The following is a 15690-nucleotide window of genomic DNA, read 5'->3' as shown; positions in this document are numbered from 1 at the left end:
AGCCCAGAAGTATAGAAACTGGGATAGCAGAGGATCTTGTAACTTAGACTGCTCCAGGAGCCATCACATTAGCTGCTTATGACAGTGCAATATCTAAGATTTTTCCATAATTTCTAGCTTATTGCTACTATATATATTTTTTTTTAAGCATTACTGTGTATGTAGCAACTATAGCATCTAACAAATTAGCCCAGAGGAGCCTTCAGGAGCTTCACAGCTTAAAAGGCAGACTGATAATGTGTGACCTGGGAAGATCCTGTTACAAATGTATGGTACTTCTTTCTTTCTCAAAGCACAATTATCTTCAAATCTGTTCTCCTAGGGGCCTGAACAGTAAACACTGCGAAGCCATCTGACATGGAATACAGAAAGGTCCTGTGCTAAACAGGAGGGATATTGCAAGTGGCTGGAGGTGATCCCACTAGAGGCTCTTTTCCTTTTCAAATTAAGATATTTACCTAAGCGAGTGACAACCGTAAATTTGTAACGTCTTTTAAGTAGAAATTAAACCGTTGCTACAGGGAACTTAAAAACACCAATGCAATTTAAATAATGTTAACTGAGTACGCAGAAAGGAAAAAGTTTGACCTGCTCTGCTGCGTTTTGCTGAGCCCCAGAAGTAGCAGGTTTGTCCACCCAGGAGCTGTAAATAAGAATGAGTAGCACCTCGTCCCTCTGCGCAGAGCTAGGCTGGAGACCCGTGGCACCTCTTGCAATTTTTCAAACTAAATATTTAGCTCTTTATCATGAGGTCAGTCACTTCTAATCACTTCTAATCACCATGGATGAAGCAGTTACAGAGCCGTTACCGGCCTCCGTCGCCTGGAGAAGAACATTAAGGCCAGCTCCCTCCCGATTCCCACTGACAGCAGGACCGTAGCTGCCGTCCGGCTCCCTCGGATTTCGGCTTTGCTCACCCAGCATCTCCCAGGCAAACCATTTCCTCGGCCTCCTGTCCATGCCTCGCACACACCGCCTTGCTCTCTACTCTTTCCAGGGTTGGGGACAGTGACCGGTCTCAGCCCCACCAAAGATCAGACTGCAAGTAAATTGTTATTGTAAATAATAATGCAATTAAATTGCAAGGTCGGAGGTCTTAAAAGCCTTTTATTGTTACATTAGAAACCTTCCCCCCACCCGCAGATTTTTGCAGCTGCTGATCTTTTTTTTTATTATTATTTTTTCGCCGATTTCCTCTAGGCGCTGTGCAGTGCGACACACCATCCCCTCTCCCTCCTTGGTGAGAGGCAGGGATTAAAGTGCAGGCAGAAGCACAGAGCAAGCCGCAGACCGTGTAGAAGGGCTGGCACATGGGGCCAAGAGCCCTGTCCACCTCCCTTGACGTACACCACCACCATCCCAGCTGGGAGCACTGGGACAGAGACCAGGACGATGTGCAGGCAGAGGACTCCTCGCAGGAGTCTTCACCAGACCCAAATGAAAATGTATAAGGCAATATTGACATACTACAGGGCTACAGAACTTGCAGAAATCTCCACTGCGACCCTATACCCTTCCTACCCTATGCACTTGAGAGCGGGCAGGACATCTCCTTTGAGCCAAGAGATACATCAGCACTGATGCATCGCCAAACTGCAGGCTAAGGGTTTCACATCACTGGCCTTGGTGGTCTTCCAGGGATTGCCGGTGTTCGTAACTTGTATTTGCACAGTAATCTACACAAGGCCAAGCGATTCACATTTTATCTAAAAGTTGACACACCGAGTCTAGGCCTGGGGTCTTTTGAGATCTTTCTCCAGGCTTAACATCACTAAAATATTCAGAATCAGGCCATGAGGTCTAACCAAGCACAGTAAAAGGGAGATTCATTGAAGCCATGGGAGACCGTGGAATAATCTGGCACGTGGTACACATTATTTTGTTCTTCAGCCATATTGAGCAAAAATTTATTTACTGGGCAGTTTGGTATTTCTTACTTATTTAGGAAAAGTTCTGTGCCTCGGTAGATACAAATACCATAGTAAACAAGCAGATGGAATGCAATATGTGTCATCTAAAAGAAAATTTCTGTATAAATTGATAAAGACTTTCAATTTTCTGAGGTTTCCACTGATCAAGAACATACTTGTTCTATTTGCTGGCCCTAGACGTGAAGGCTTTACCTGCAGGTGTCCCATACAGCAAGTCACCAGTGTGCCAACTCCAAGCAGAAAGACTTTTACTCTACAAAGACAGAAGCAACTGCAGGGCTTCAGCTAAAATAAGTCAATGTGCAGTCAGGGGCCAAGGAGGTCATTACCTGGGAATAACTACAAGCACATTAGGAAATAACTAAAAAAAAAAAAAAAATGAATATTCCAATGAGATACCAAGACTAGCTTTGGAAGTATGACTGCTTCCCTGCTCATGAAAGATGAAAGCAGGCGGCACAGCTTTCTCCAGCGATTTTTTACCCCTTGGAGTCCTCCTCTTCACCCACTGCAGGCAGCAGGAGGTGGAGGCAGCCTGTGCAAACCTGTGCGGACACCAAACTAAGAGAGTTTGACTGCAATAGCAAGAGCCTCTTATTTCAGCTCGTTCAGGTGAAACCACCAGGGTCTGTTCACCATTGCTCCTTGCTGCATACATGAATGGCATAATCTGAAATCCCCAGGCCCTAAATCCTTCTTCAAAATAAATTTCTTCAGGATATTTATAAATCAATCTTTCTTTCTTTCTAGCTATTTGATAAGTGTAGAGTTCTATATGCCTCTGTTAGTCCCTTTAGCGGCTGGGTAATCGTATTATATAGAGGGATAACAACTTTTCCTTGATTTGAGAAAGCTGTGAGAAGCCAATAAGCACCTTGGCAGAAGCCTCTGCCCAAACCAAAGATAACGTCACTAGCAGAAGAGCAAAGACTGTATTGGTGGAGAGGCTCCACTGGAAATTGCTATGTAAAAGGTTGTATCTTCCTCAAATACTCAGAAGGATTGGTAAATCCAATATGGAAATAAGAAGGACCGGACACGAAGGACACAGAACTGCTGTAAACAAGTCCTGCAGCACAGCTAAGAAAGGGGATTTGAGGCACGTATAGGCAGGAATAGCACTTAAAGCTGAGAGCAAAGGAACTGCTTCCTCCTGTTGGGTTCTTGCTGCCTCTAGGAAATCGGGCTGCATGCACATTTTGTAAGGGAACAGGATTATACCAAAGCAGCGACTCCATCAGCACTTTCCTCCCATAACTCAGCCCACCCTGGAGCCCTGGGTTCATAATCAGTCGGGTCAAAAAGGGCCAGCTGTCCTTCATAACTTGTTCTGTCCTCCCTGCAATGCGCCTCTAATTCTGTTTCTATTTAATTTATTCTCACAGTCCTACAAATTAATTTGCACAGACACATCTCTGTACTTGTAAGAAATAGGCTTCAGGACTGAGAACATAAATGAGAAATATATCAGGAAGACAGTGAGACTTTTCTGATTTTGTTTTTCTAAAGTGAAGTAGACAATTTACGGCCTTATATTATTATAAATGACCATTTACAATCATTTTCTCACATAAAAAGAATTGAATATATCTCCTACAAGGCTAAATAATATGTTTCCTTTGAGATTTTCTGAGCTGCCAAGAACAAAGCCGTTTCAAAATTTACAGAATAATCCAAGTATTACCTTGCACCCCCTATGTGAAGTTAAATATAAAGTAGTTTTCTTTTCAGTTATACTAAATAGAACATGTGTGACCAAATAAAATACTCCGAGGGAATGCTACAGAAAACCAGCTCTGTGTGTGCCCTCGAATAAAAAGCTAGATTTGGCCCGTAGACAGCGATAAGGAAAATGCCTGGACCCGCTCTGACTCCAGTCCTGTGAGGCTGGTCCCTTGGCATGCAGCAAGGAGACGATGCTCCGCTGACACGGCGACTCCTAGCTCTTGAGAAGATCCATCTGAAAGCAAATAATATGTGGGGATTTGTGAGAGAAAGCTCCTCACCCACTCCTGCCCCCACCAACACGTGTACCTGCTGCCAGGGAAGAGATCCGTCCTTGTCTCACTCGCAAGGAGAAATTCTAGCCCAGGATTTTGGGGACACTGCCACGCTGACTAGGCAAGGCAGAAGATTTTTAACTTTCATGCTAACTAGACGCAGCCTGAGATGGCGGCTCCCAAACCACCCAGAGCTTGTCCACCTGTCCCCAGGTGGAAATTTCTGTTTCTGCGCTGCCACCCATCAGCAAACCGCACAACCTTGCTGTCGGCAATGTGGCTGGCGCTACTTGGGTAGCGACGAAATGACAACATGAAAGGTTTGTTGTGACTGGAAATGAGTCGGTTGGGAAATAACATTTTCAGGTGCGTGCAGAAATCCGTTAAGTGTTTGCAGGTCTGGGGAAACGATGACTCCCATAGCGGTGAGTGCCATACACCAAGCAGAGATGTGGAGCCAGACCGAGCGGCTCTTTGCAGGTGTTTAATTGAAAGCACACAAGTAGCTGTTGCTAAACTCCGGCTCCTGCTATAAGCTCCAGACATATTTGCATCCTTGATACTCCGAGGAGGATACGGTCCGTGGTCCCCCCACAAGTGTCTCGCTGTGCTTTGCGTTCCTAGAGCAAGCAGACATCCACACAGGGCACTGTGGCAGCCCAAAGGAACGACTACTATTTTGTGGGGTTATTTCAGTGCAAAATATTGAAAATAATGTAATGGCTGCGTTGCACCAAGGCAATTTTTATACAACATGAAACCGAGGGTATGCGTCGTTTGCCCTGGGATGTACCACGGGAGCATAGACGGATGGCTGTTTGTTGTTTGCTTGTGTAGATGTACCAAAGGAGGATGTTCTCCGAGTACGGAAAAGCACCAGATACCAGGCGTGGGCTTTTCTAAAGAACTTCAGACAATATTGCCACATGGAGCTGCTTGAAGGAGAGACTGGCCTTCTTCAAGCAGCAATCCCGTCGGAGGTCTCCGGTGTCACAGCGCAGCTCTGTGCAGTGGCCCGTGATCTGGCCCATAACCTGAGTATGTCTGAATCGATGCGACTGCTAAAACTGGAGCTGGGGACGCTTTTTTCTTTTTCATGAAGAGGTGAAGAAAGGTGCCGAATTTTGCTGAGAAACTGTAATGACATTTCTAAAAGGTATTTCCTATCCCTTGGACATTTATTAAGGCACATAGTAACGCTCATTTGTATTCAAATCGATTGCAAGGGATATATGTGAGGTGAAAGCATGTGACTGACAGTTTCTGCTTGAAGGAGACTTCACAGAAGGAACTTTGACTTTATCAGGTCACTCCCCCTCCTTCTCTTCATCCTAAGTAGCCCCAGTGTGCCACCCTGCAGGGCATATTGTAAATTCCGGTTTTGATTCATTGATAGTCTCAGCAGCTCAAGGCAGCCGCAAACCCAGTTTACCTGTCCAGTTAAAGTGGTTTTATGGCTGCTGTATATCTCTGAAGATTTGCAAGCCAGCAATACGTACCAGTAAATCAACCTTTGCCAGTTTTACCAGGCTTTGTGAGAGAACAACAAGAAGGATGCTACTGCTTTACTTCTTAACCTTTGGTGTTTTCAAGAGCTTTTTGTCATTCTGAAATTGTGCCCAAATGGTTGAGGCTTAATGTGGGATTTATTACTCATCTTTATTGCTTGGGTTCTGTTTTGTGGTTTATTAAAGTCCATAGAGTTTGAAACAGCCACCTGTGTATACATCAAGCTTTATAAATAAACCACCTTCTACCAGAGGAACATAATATTTAGGGTTTGTCCACAAGGGCAAATGTTCTGATATAAGTGGGAATATCAACTGGAAAGGCACTGGCTAATGTACCTCCAGTGCTTGAATGGATGCTCCCATTCTGTGTTGAGTGTTTCCTTTGTCTCAGTTTAGTTGGATTTGGAAGCAGAGGAAGATAAACTATAAAAAAGCACTCAGGGGATATCAAGACTCTTTCCAGACTGACCTTGAGCTAGTGGGAGCCAGGGACATGGAACAGCTGTTCTGCAACAACCTTGCCAGGTTGTTTCCCCCAGATCTACTGTTTGTACATGGTCCATTTCCCAAATACCTGCTTGTCCCTACCTGGTAGCTCTGCGTGATCCTTTCTTGTGGAGCTTATTTTCTTCTCTTGAAGTCACGATACGCAGGCAGAGCCTATGTCTTCTTAAACAGCCACAGCCACCAAGAGCAGAGAGCTGGAAAGTGAAGACAATAAAAGCAGCAAGAAATTATACATTGGAATCATCAAGGAGAAATAGATCAGTCAGCTTTGATCTTTAAAGAATGAATTCAGTCAGCTGTAATAATGCTAATAGAGCTAGGCTGGGATTTTTTATTATGAATCTACAGTACAAGCTTGAACTTGTCCAAACCTGAGTGACTTTCTTGGCCATGTGTGATGCCTCTTAAAAATCCCATCAGAATAGTCAACTTGGGCTGTACATGGAAGGTCTTTTATTTACAGTTTGAAGATGACTGCCTTTGAATTTGGTCCCAGTGTCCTCACAGGGATTTGCCATCCTCATGCTACAGAAGCCAGAATCTACCTGTTGACGAGGGACAAACTCTGTTCCTTTGGGGAAGGGAGCAATAAGTTTAGTCCCTGTAGAGATATGAAAAGAGAGAGTTGGGCTGGAAGTTAATTTATTCCATGCAGGAATGCCACAGTACCATTTGTGGGATCTGCTACACCAGCTGAACTAGGGTGCACAAAAAAACAGGTTACAGCTGTCAATGTTCTCTGCTACCAACCTGTGATACGTCTGGTATCTTCAAACTGTATACAGGCCAGTTACCTGCGGCTGTAGGGGAAAGATGCTTTGAATGGTCATCCAGAAAAACTTCCAAGACTAGCAGTGCCTGCTACAGCTCTGCTGTGAACAGCACTTTTGCACTTGCTAAAGGAATGACGAGGAAACGTGAAAACTCCAGCTACAAGCTGAAGCTCCTTTCCATTCAGTCATTTTTTAAAGTCAGAAATCTGGATTTAGATGCCAGTCCTCCAGGAGCTGCTAACAACAAAACAAAGCAGGTGGGGAATTGCTGCCCTTGTATTTCGGGTGAGGAGTTGCAACTGACTTTGGCCTTTTACTTGAAAAAGCTTGCAATTACGCTAGAATTTTCCTCTTTTTAGGGCTGCTGCCTCTCCTCCCGTGCCTCCCGATGCAGCTGAACCATAAGATCTGCAGTAATGAAAGGCATCTTTTTTACCCTGTCAATACCATTGTTTATTTTATCTCTGCAGCTCACACTAGGTCTTTGAATGAAATGAAAAACCAGCCCTGCTGTTATCAGTACAGAGCAGAACCGGACGGGAAACTTGTGGTATTGCTCTGACTAGTGCTGTGTTTTCACGCAGCTGAAGTGTAATGCTGGGAGGTGCTGGGTGCCTTCAGTATCCCTTCAACTTTCCCAAAAAGAAAACAAACTTCAAAGCATTCCCCATTTCCCTGGAGGTGTTCGGCACCCCAGATTTCTCTACCGTGGCTGGGCAATGTGGCTTCTGCGGGTGACCTCTCCCTCTGTGCCATCAGTCTTGTGCTTTTTTAGGCAGCAGCTTTCCCAGCATCACTGGAGGTTTCCATCAGATCGACCCAGGAGCTGCCAGGCACTGCATGAGTTTGCATCTCACCCACCGGCTTCTCATAGCCCAAATTCAAGCCTTTAGGGCTTGTGCAGCAGAAACAGAAAGGGCAATACCGCAAGCTCTCCACCAGCTTCTGCCCCGGGCAGATAAGAACAGCACTTTTGTAAACGGGCCCAAGGCATTGCCATGACTCAGTTCAAAGCTGTGCAGATAAAATAAGCTACAGTGTTGTTAGAAAAATAAAGAGCGGTGGTGTTAGAAAAATAAAGAACTTTGTAGAAGCTCCAGAAGCACCAAAAGAATGGAACATTTGAAGAGAATAGTCTAAAATTATTATGACTGTTGTTATTATTATTGTTTTGTACTATGCCTGGACTCCACAGCCTCCCTCAAGGACTGGAGCTGTTATGCTGGGCACTGAAAATGTGTGAAATGAAGAGACAGCCTGTGCTTTTAAAGGGCTCCCAGTCTAAGCACCGGAGTGGGAAGAAGGGAAAGGAAGGGAGGTAGAAGGAGGTACCACTGAAATGCTGAAGTTGAGAGGATGAGTTTCAGGACTCAGCTGTGGACCAGTAAGGACACTGTTGGGCACACAGGGGACAAGGTAGGGCACAGCATCATCCTCACATAATAAGAAATTCTTCTCTAATTTTTCTTCCTCAGAAGCCGAATACAGCATCTGGGATTTCTGTTCAAAGATGCAAGGGGGACTGAAGCCCCCAGATTATGCTAACTTTCCACAGGAGTCAGACTCCTAGCTGCTTTTATCCAGACAGGGCTGTATTATCTCTCCCTGCTTCACGGCTCCACTTTTGCCGTCTTCACAGCACATCACCCCTTGTGCTGTCTGAACATTGCCTCTCTTCGAGAGACAGCATCCATATGGGGGGAGGGAAGGAGACAAATATTGGAAAAAAACCAAAACCAACAACCAGAGAAACAGCAGCTGTCTGATTTTGCTCAGACACTAGCAGCATTTTGCAGAAGTCCGAGCGGGCTTGAATCAGAGCGAGCTGTCCAAGGAGAATGGACTTCATCACCTGGCCTTGCCACTCATGACAGGGCAAGGACATAGCACATGCTCCAGGGAAAAGAAAGTTTGCATGGCTGCCCTTGCCTTTGGCGCTGAGCATTGAGAGGGTGCCTGTAGCTTTTGGCAATACCCTGAAGGGCCCCGTGCAGCCCCGCAGGGTGAATCACATCCCAGGTTGCTTCATATCGGTGTTTCTCAGTCCTTGCTTTGTCCCCATCTTTCCTCTGGCTGTTGGCGTGGAAAGGTTTTTTTGGCATTTAGACTGTGTTGACTGTATGAAGATTACAGGGAGAAAAGAAAAAGACCCAATGAAAGATTACTCTCAGACCTACGATAAAAATTTATCTTTCCTCCTTAAATCAGTATTTCACAGCCTAGTGAGAAACCAGTACCCAGAACACTTCTAATCCTCTTACAAAAAACAGCCTAAGACCATTCTCAAGCCACCCTAGAAAAGAAAGACATGGTATTGTCTTGATCATAGTTGACAAAAGCCTTTGCCAAGGTGGCAGGAACCAAGGAGCAAGTCTGGAGATCATTACAGGGCACCCAAGATCCAAGAATATAAGGAGTTACACATTTGTTGCTACCAGGTGTCATGGGACAGTTGGATGGAAGCAAATGTGTTCTACCTGTGGCTGAGGTTTCTTTGAAGGAGAGAGGGAATTCAGATGAGAGCAACAGTGAAATCCCGTGTAACACCAGCGCTGCTCTTCCCCTGCCCTTCTTTGCTGGATCCCTGTAAAAGTGGTGGCAGCACAAATGCCAGAGCCTGGTAGACCACAGCTTAGTTCCCGAAACTCAACATCTGCAAGACCAACGTTTCACACAGCATCTTTTCTCAGCGTGGCCCCAGCAAAATTCAACAAGAACAGGATTAGCATTGTGCTGCTGCTGAAATATGAGACGTAGTATTTTTCCTTCCCTTGTAAATTCAGTTTGCTTTGGGATGTCTGTCAATTTTGGCTCTATCTGTTAGTATTCATTTGTGTCCTATAACCATTAATTCTTTGAGAAATGATCTGTGTATAGTTAAGAATGTTTTGTTAGTTTTTTCTTGGAGATTGGAGATGGTGTTTTTTATTATTGTGTTTAACCTCTCCTTTCTCTAATCCTCCTTCAGGTATCTCCATGCCTGTACCCGTCTTTGGACTACAAGATGACTCCAAAGTGTTTAAGAAAGGCAGCTGCTTACTTGTGGATGACAATTTTGTCCTAGTAGGCTCTTTTGTGGCATTTTTCATCCCTCTAACCATCATGGTGGTCACCTACTTTTTAACTATCAAGACGCTGCAGAAGGAAGCTATGCTATGTGTGAATGACATTGGCCCAAAGACCAAGTTTGCTTCATTTAGCTTCCTCCCTCAGAGTTCCCTGTCCTCAGAGAAACTCTTCCAGCGCTCTTTGAACAGAGACATGGGGACTTCTGGGAGGAGAACTATGCAATCCATCAGCAACGAGCAGAAGGCTTCCAAGGTTCTTGGCATTGTCTTCTTTCTGTTTGTTGTGATGTGGTGCCCGTTTTTCATCACCAATGTGATGGCCGTAATTTGCAAGGAGTCATGCAATCAAGAGGTCATTGGAGGACTACTCAACATATTTGTCTGGATTGGCTACCTTTCTTCGGCTGTCAACCCACTCGTGTATACGTTGTTCAACAAAACCTACCGCTCAGCTTTCTCTCGTTACATTCAGTGTCGCTACAAGGAGGAGAAGAAACCTTTCCAGCTGATTTTAGTGAACACTATCCCAGCACTTGCGTATAATTCCAGCCAGCTTCAGCTAGCGCAAATGAAGAGTTTGAAAAAAGAAGCAAAAATTATGGCTAAGGATTATTCGATGGTCACGATAGGAATACATCATTTGGATGGTACCTCCAAGGCAAGTATCAGCCCAGCAAACGAAAAGGTTAGCGGTGTGTGACGGTCAGCAGCTGCCATGACCCCCACCGTGCGTACACTGAAAATTTCACCTGGCTGTGAGAAGCTCTCATAGCTTAGGAAAATCAGCCCTGCTCAAGAGACCCTCCAATAACATCACATACTCCTCATATTATCGTGTGGATGAAAAGCAGGGTTGAAATGGTATCAAATGTGCAATTTTTTTTCATACAGTACTTTGGCTGTTTTAAGCACAGGCTTTATTAAACTTATTTTTTTAATATTCTAAAGGATATATTTCTTAAAGAAAAAAAATGCAATTTCTGGTATTATAACATGGGCTGTGAAGAAACCTACGCTTTTCTTTTCTCTTTGTAAATGAAAGCTAAGCTGTCCTTTGATGTCCTCGCAGAGTAGGCTCCAGCTAGTTTGTCTTGCTACAATGGAATTTTGCTATCATCTACTGAATGAGCACTTTATGGAATATTAAATAAAATGATGGTTAATTTGCTAATATATATTTAAAATAAATTTTAAAGTATTAAAGAAAAATCTATTAAAACCTGTATAGATTAATTATATGGACATTTTGGAAACAGTGTTTTTATGGCTATTTTTTTCTTCGGAGTGACCATTCTGAAATGTTACTGGGCTTTTCTGCCATTTGTTCTGTAGTTCAAATCAGCACTCTTCAGAGGTAAATTATACTTGAATGATCCTTTGTTTCTACCACCATTCGTAATCTTTATTTCATGTCTTGTGCTTTATTTCCGTTCAGAAAGTTTCATCTGTTCAGCTTAAAACTTGACAGCAATTTTTTCGGAAGTAATTATTGGGCTTGATTCCCTGCTCCTTCCCACTGGTGTTGATAGGGAAGTGAAGTGAAGTGAAGTGAGAGAAGAGTGGAAAATCAGGCACAACATTGCTAAATAATTTCCAGAACGATTCCACGTCCGTGCCTCTGTTCGATTCCAACAGAGTCTGATTTAAGTAATGTCAGTGGAAGTTTTGCCTGAGTAAAGCCTTTGGTAAAAGGCTGCAGCAGATCCTCTCTCATCATTTCTCTTTGGTTAAAAAGGCCATTATGAAGAATGTCCTTCTGGTTTTGTTTTAGGGCTTATAGAGCCAGAATTATTAGAAAACTGTTAGTTGCTCAAAATTGTTTTCCCTGGTTTCGCTGTTTTCCTGTTACGGTAGATTGCTCAGGAACGGTAGGTAGCTTGCACTATTAGGACTCAGCCTTAATGAAATATGTGTGGGCAAATGGGGCCCACTTGAAAAATAACAGGACATATAAGCGGCACTGTATTTCACCTGCATAGCTCCAAGGGCAGAATACATTACACAAAGAACATCAAATACATTGCTTGACAGAAATGCCTAGTCATGAAACTGTTTGCTTTCGGGCATTATAGACAATTTCACTGAAGACAGTGGGACTCTGCTGCAGAGCAGAAACAGAAATGTTGCATCCACCTGCAAAACCTAAAGCCAAGCATTTGATTCGTTCCACGAATTTTGCGGCCATAATCATCAGAAGCAGGATGTATTCCAGTTTCAGATCCTATCCGCTCTGAAAAAAACAGTGCCTACCCAGAAGCCACACTCCAATGCCTTCATCAGTCCTTCTCTTGAAGTTGTTCAGTTTTCACACACCAATTAAACTTCCACTAAGGCAAAGAAAGAGAGAGACAGAGAGAAAGTGTATCTGATTCTAGCCTACCAGCCGGGGGTCTTTGGAAGAGGAAGACTTTTAGCTTAAAATACTGATCCGTGGTAGAAGAGGACTTGAAACTTGGCTGGGTGTTTGGCTGATTTCCAAGAAACTGCTTTTATTGCTCTCTCGCCAGGATGATAACTAAATCTGCCGCTTTTATGAGCCCTTTCCTCCGACATGGGATAGGTCAGAGCCACCGTGCACAGGTGACACAGGAGCTCGGTGTGCAGGAGGTGACGCCGGCTCGCTCCGCAGCGTGGCTGTTAGTGGTGTCCCCCCCAAAAACAGGAATTCAGGATCATCTGATAAACCAAGTGGTATAAATGCTGTGCCCACCGAGGCGGTTTATATGGTCTCTCTGGCTCTGGGTACATTTAAACACCACTGAACAGCTTCAACAGAAGGAAAAATGAACTCGCTGCTCCTGCCTCCCACACAGCACCGTGTGAGGGGTGCCAAGCAGGCACAGAAGGGATTTTGGGGGGAATCTGCTCAACGCAGCTGAGCATGAAGACCACCGTAGCAGTAGGTGAGAGCAGTGACTTTCCATTTTTTCCTGACGAGTTTGATATAGACCCTAAATCAGGGGGTTTGAGCTAAGGACAACGGCCAGCTCGTATCACACAGGCCAGCCAGGCAAGGGCTGGAGCACTGATGGAGCACGAGTGGTCCAGGGCATCCCACGAAACAGGGTATTCGGGTACCTCCTGGTGCCCAGATATCTCCACTCCACAACAGGAGTGATGGTTTTTGAGGATTCACCCTTGGGAACGGGCACCCCAGGGAAGAAGTAGGCGGTAATAAAACCAAAGGTCTCTTGCGAGTAGAGGTCTGAGGCTCAAGATCTGCCACCGAACCAGATTGCCTTCATATGATGAGTACGGACACAGGATCGAAGGTCTCTAACCCTGCGTGTGAGGGGAAAGGAAACACAGATGCTTCCACCGGTGGAGAAAATTGCCATGTTTTATGCAATTTGTGCCCATCTTGATGCGAGTGTCTCTGGCCTTGCAAGAGAAAGAAGCCAACGGGATGGACAGCTCGTGTCCTGTTGCCCATTTGTGCCAGGGAGCAGAGCCTGCCTGCATACTGCACTGTGTATGGCACCCCGCACTTCTCCGAAGTTCAATTCCCCCCAAAAAACCCTTAGGGTCTGGTTGCTGGTCTGCTCAGTCTCCTTCACCAGCTTGCACTTGATAAACTGTTACTGTGCATCTAAGGTTCGCTGTTTATGCTCTCTGCTTACCGTCTGCATTTCGCCCACATGGCAGAGCAAATCAGGCCCCCCCGTTTCTCTTTCATTTCACCTTCTATTCCCCTTTCACAATGTCAAACTGCTCAGGTTGCAAATACTGACGGGGAATGTTTCACTACAAACAGAGAGGGTTTCAATTACTTGCTTGATGTTTCATTAGAAGATGACTCTGAACGATAATGTTTTTCCAGCTTATTAGAATAAAACCTATGTTTGGGACCTAAAAGACTTGACAGCATTCCTTTAACTGACAGCTGGAGGTAACATAAAACTTATTTTTTTGCTTAGAAGCAGGGATATCTGACATTTTAATTCTGCGAGCACTCTGAGAGGTGGTTTTATTTGAGTGATCAGCAGCTTTTGCCTAAGAAGCCTCTCGAAGCCAAGAATTCACAGCAGATAAAGACCAATATCTCCAGCTCTTTATGGACATCTTTGACAGTTTAGCAAGGCCTGATTCTGCCACCTCGCACCAAAATGTTAATAGAATTTTGTGCGGTTTGCCTTAGTGAGGATGTCAGAGTCAGCGTCTGAATTTGTTCTACGCACCATGCCAGATCTGCAGGAGGTTGTTCATCAGTAGATAGCAATTAATAGAGTCATTATACTGCAGACAGATGACACAGTTCAGCCATTTTAAACCAGAATTTATAGCACTGGGCCCACGCTTGGGATGAACTCTACAGTTTAGTATGACCAGCTTCAGAGCAACACTTCCACCTTGCAAAAAAATGTGAGTGTTTTCATTATGCATCAGACTGGAATGGAAATGTCTGTAATTTTCCAGGCAAAAAAAAAGAAGACATTCACACAGACTAGCTCGGAGGTTAGGGCCTTCCCCTACCTTACAGGAAAAGCATGCTGAGGCAGCCTGTCACATCTGAACCCAAAAAACCCACTTTGTCTGAAAAAATGTTTTAATCCTCAATTTTTCATGTAGATTTACAATTTATTATTGTTAAGGCTGCATCTGAAAAATGTCCAAAGACATGAAGCTCACCACGTATCTCTTAAGCTGGTGTGCATCCTTTATACACTTCAGGGTATAAAATCCTATGTATCTATCCCATCCAGCCAACCATGCACTGTACTTATGTAATTATTGCCAGACGGTGAGATGCATTCTATTTTGAATACCTATATGTTTGCTTATGTAAATACATAGAGAAAAACGTTTGCTGTATTTTGTAATGTTAATGTAAAATGGTGTTCCAACGCTTTATTGTTTTGTCAGATCCCACTGCTAGTAAAGCAGATTAAAAGATTTAAATGCCATCAGTTGTTTTACAAACTGGAGGTTTGTCTTAAGTAGTTATTCTGGTTTGGTTTAATCTCTCCCGTACATACTCACAGTACAACGTCTGCTGAAGGCTCAAGTCACTTTAAATATCTTGCTGGGCAAAGAGAAAAAGCGTGTTGCAGAGTTTAACTGTCTCAGTAAACTGGTCCAAAATGAGCCATTGCAATCATTGTCTTTTTCTAAGGACAGACATTCTTCTACTGAAAAGGTATACTCTGGATAAGTGCATATAGCTTAAAACATTTCAGTCTCAGGAACAACGTACTTGCAATAGTAATAAGCCAATTAAATTAATTTTACTAAGAAGTCGCACTATAAGATTAAAATTAATAAGCAGCATCAATAAATAGCACTGCACAGTTGCACAGACATCAGTAACACCTGAGTCACAGAACCACAGTGCCATCTATTGGTAGTATTTCCTTTCACAAAGGGTATTAAAATAAGAAACCCAAATGGATTTTGTTTCCTTTTTGTTATCTCCATCTTAAAACCAAAATCCATTTATTCCTCCAACTGATCTTACTGCATATATGCTCTTGTTTACAATTGCAATGCATATTAAAGTAGTACGGCTGTTAATAAGAAGTACCCTCAAAACCTTGCTGTAATCTTACAGTTTCATCAAGCTTTATAAAACGTAGAGAAAAGCATACAAAGGCATATTTTTCAGAAGTTATCAAATGAAGGGAAACAGATTGTTTTAGCTACAACAGGCACCATAGGGTGAAATGTGCCAGATAAGACCCCTGAACCGAAAATCCTCTGGGTTTTACCTCTAAAGTACCAGACGACTGTACATATGCTCCAGGGTATCACCATTTCTTATGTTCTTTGGAAAACTCCTTGACAGATTTACCTGTTTTGACATACTTTGCACTGACCATTGAAAGAATACATTTAGCTTATCCATCTAGCACTTCAACCCATAAAAGCAAAGACACTTGGAAAAGAAGCTATTTGGTCTTCAG

At 43.8% G+C, this 15690-nt stretch overlaps 1 protein-coding gene across 2 annotated transcripts in view; it reads left to right on the top strand.

Moving 5' to 3' along the window:
• The window catches only part of HTR2A (5-hydroxytryptamine receptor 2A), a 35226-nt gene that overhangs the window by 15691 nt on the left and 3845 nt on the right, over nucleotides 1–15690 (top strand). For both annotated transcript variants that reach the window (XM_049816054.1, XM_049816055.1), the window contains one exon: nucleotides 9691–10448. In XM_049816054.1, the coding sequence (XP_049672011.1) occupies nucleotides 9691–10448 (758 nt within the window). The remainder of the gene's footprint in view (nucleotides 1–9690; nucleotides 10449–15690) is intronic.

The sequence above is a fragment of the Accipiter gentilis genome, chromosome 13 (genome assembly GCF_929443795.1).
Source record: "Accipiter gentilis chromosome 13, bAccGen1.1, whole genome shotgun sequence".
Taxonomy (NCBI): domain Eukaryota; kingdom Metazoa; phylum Chordata; class Aves; order Accipitriformes; family Accipitridae; genus Astur; species Astur gentilis.
This window is presented reverse-complemented; position numbering and strand designations above follow the sequence as displayed.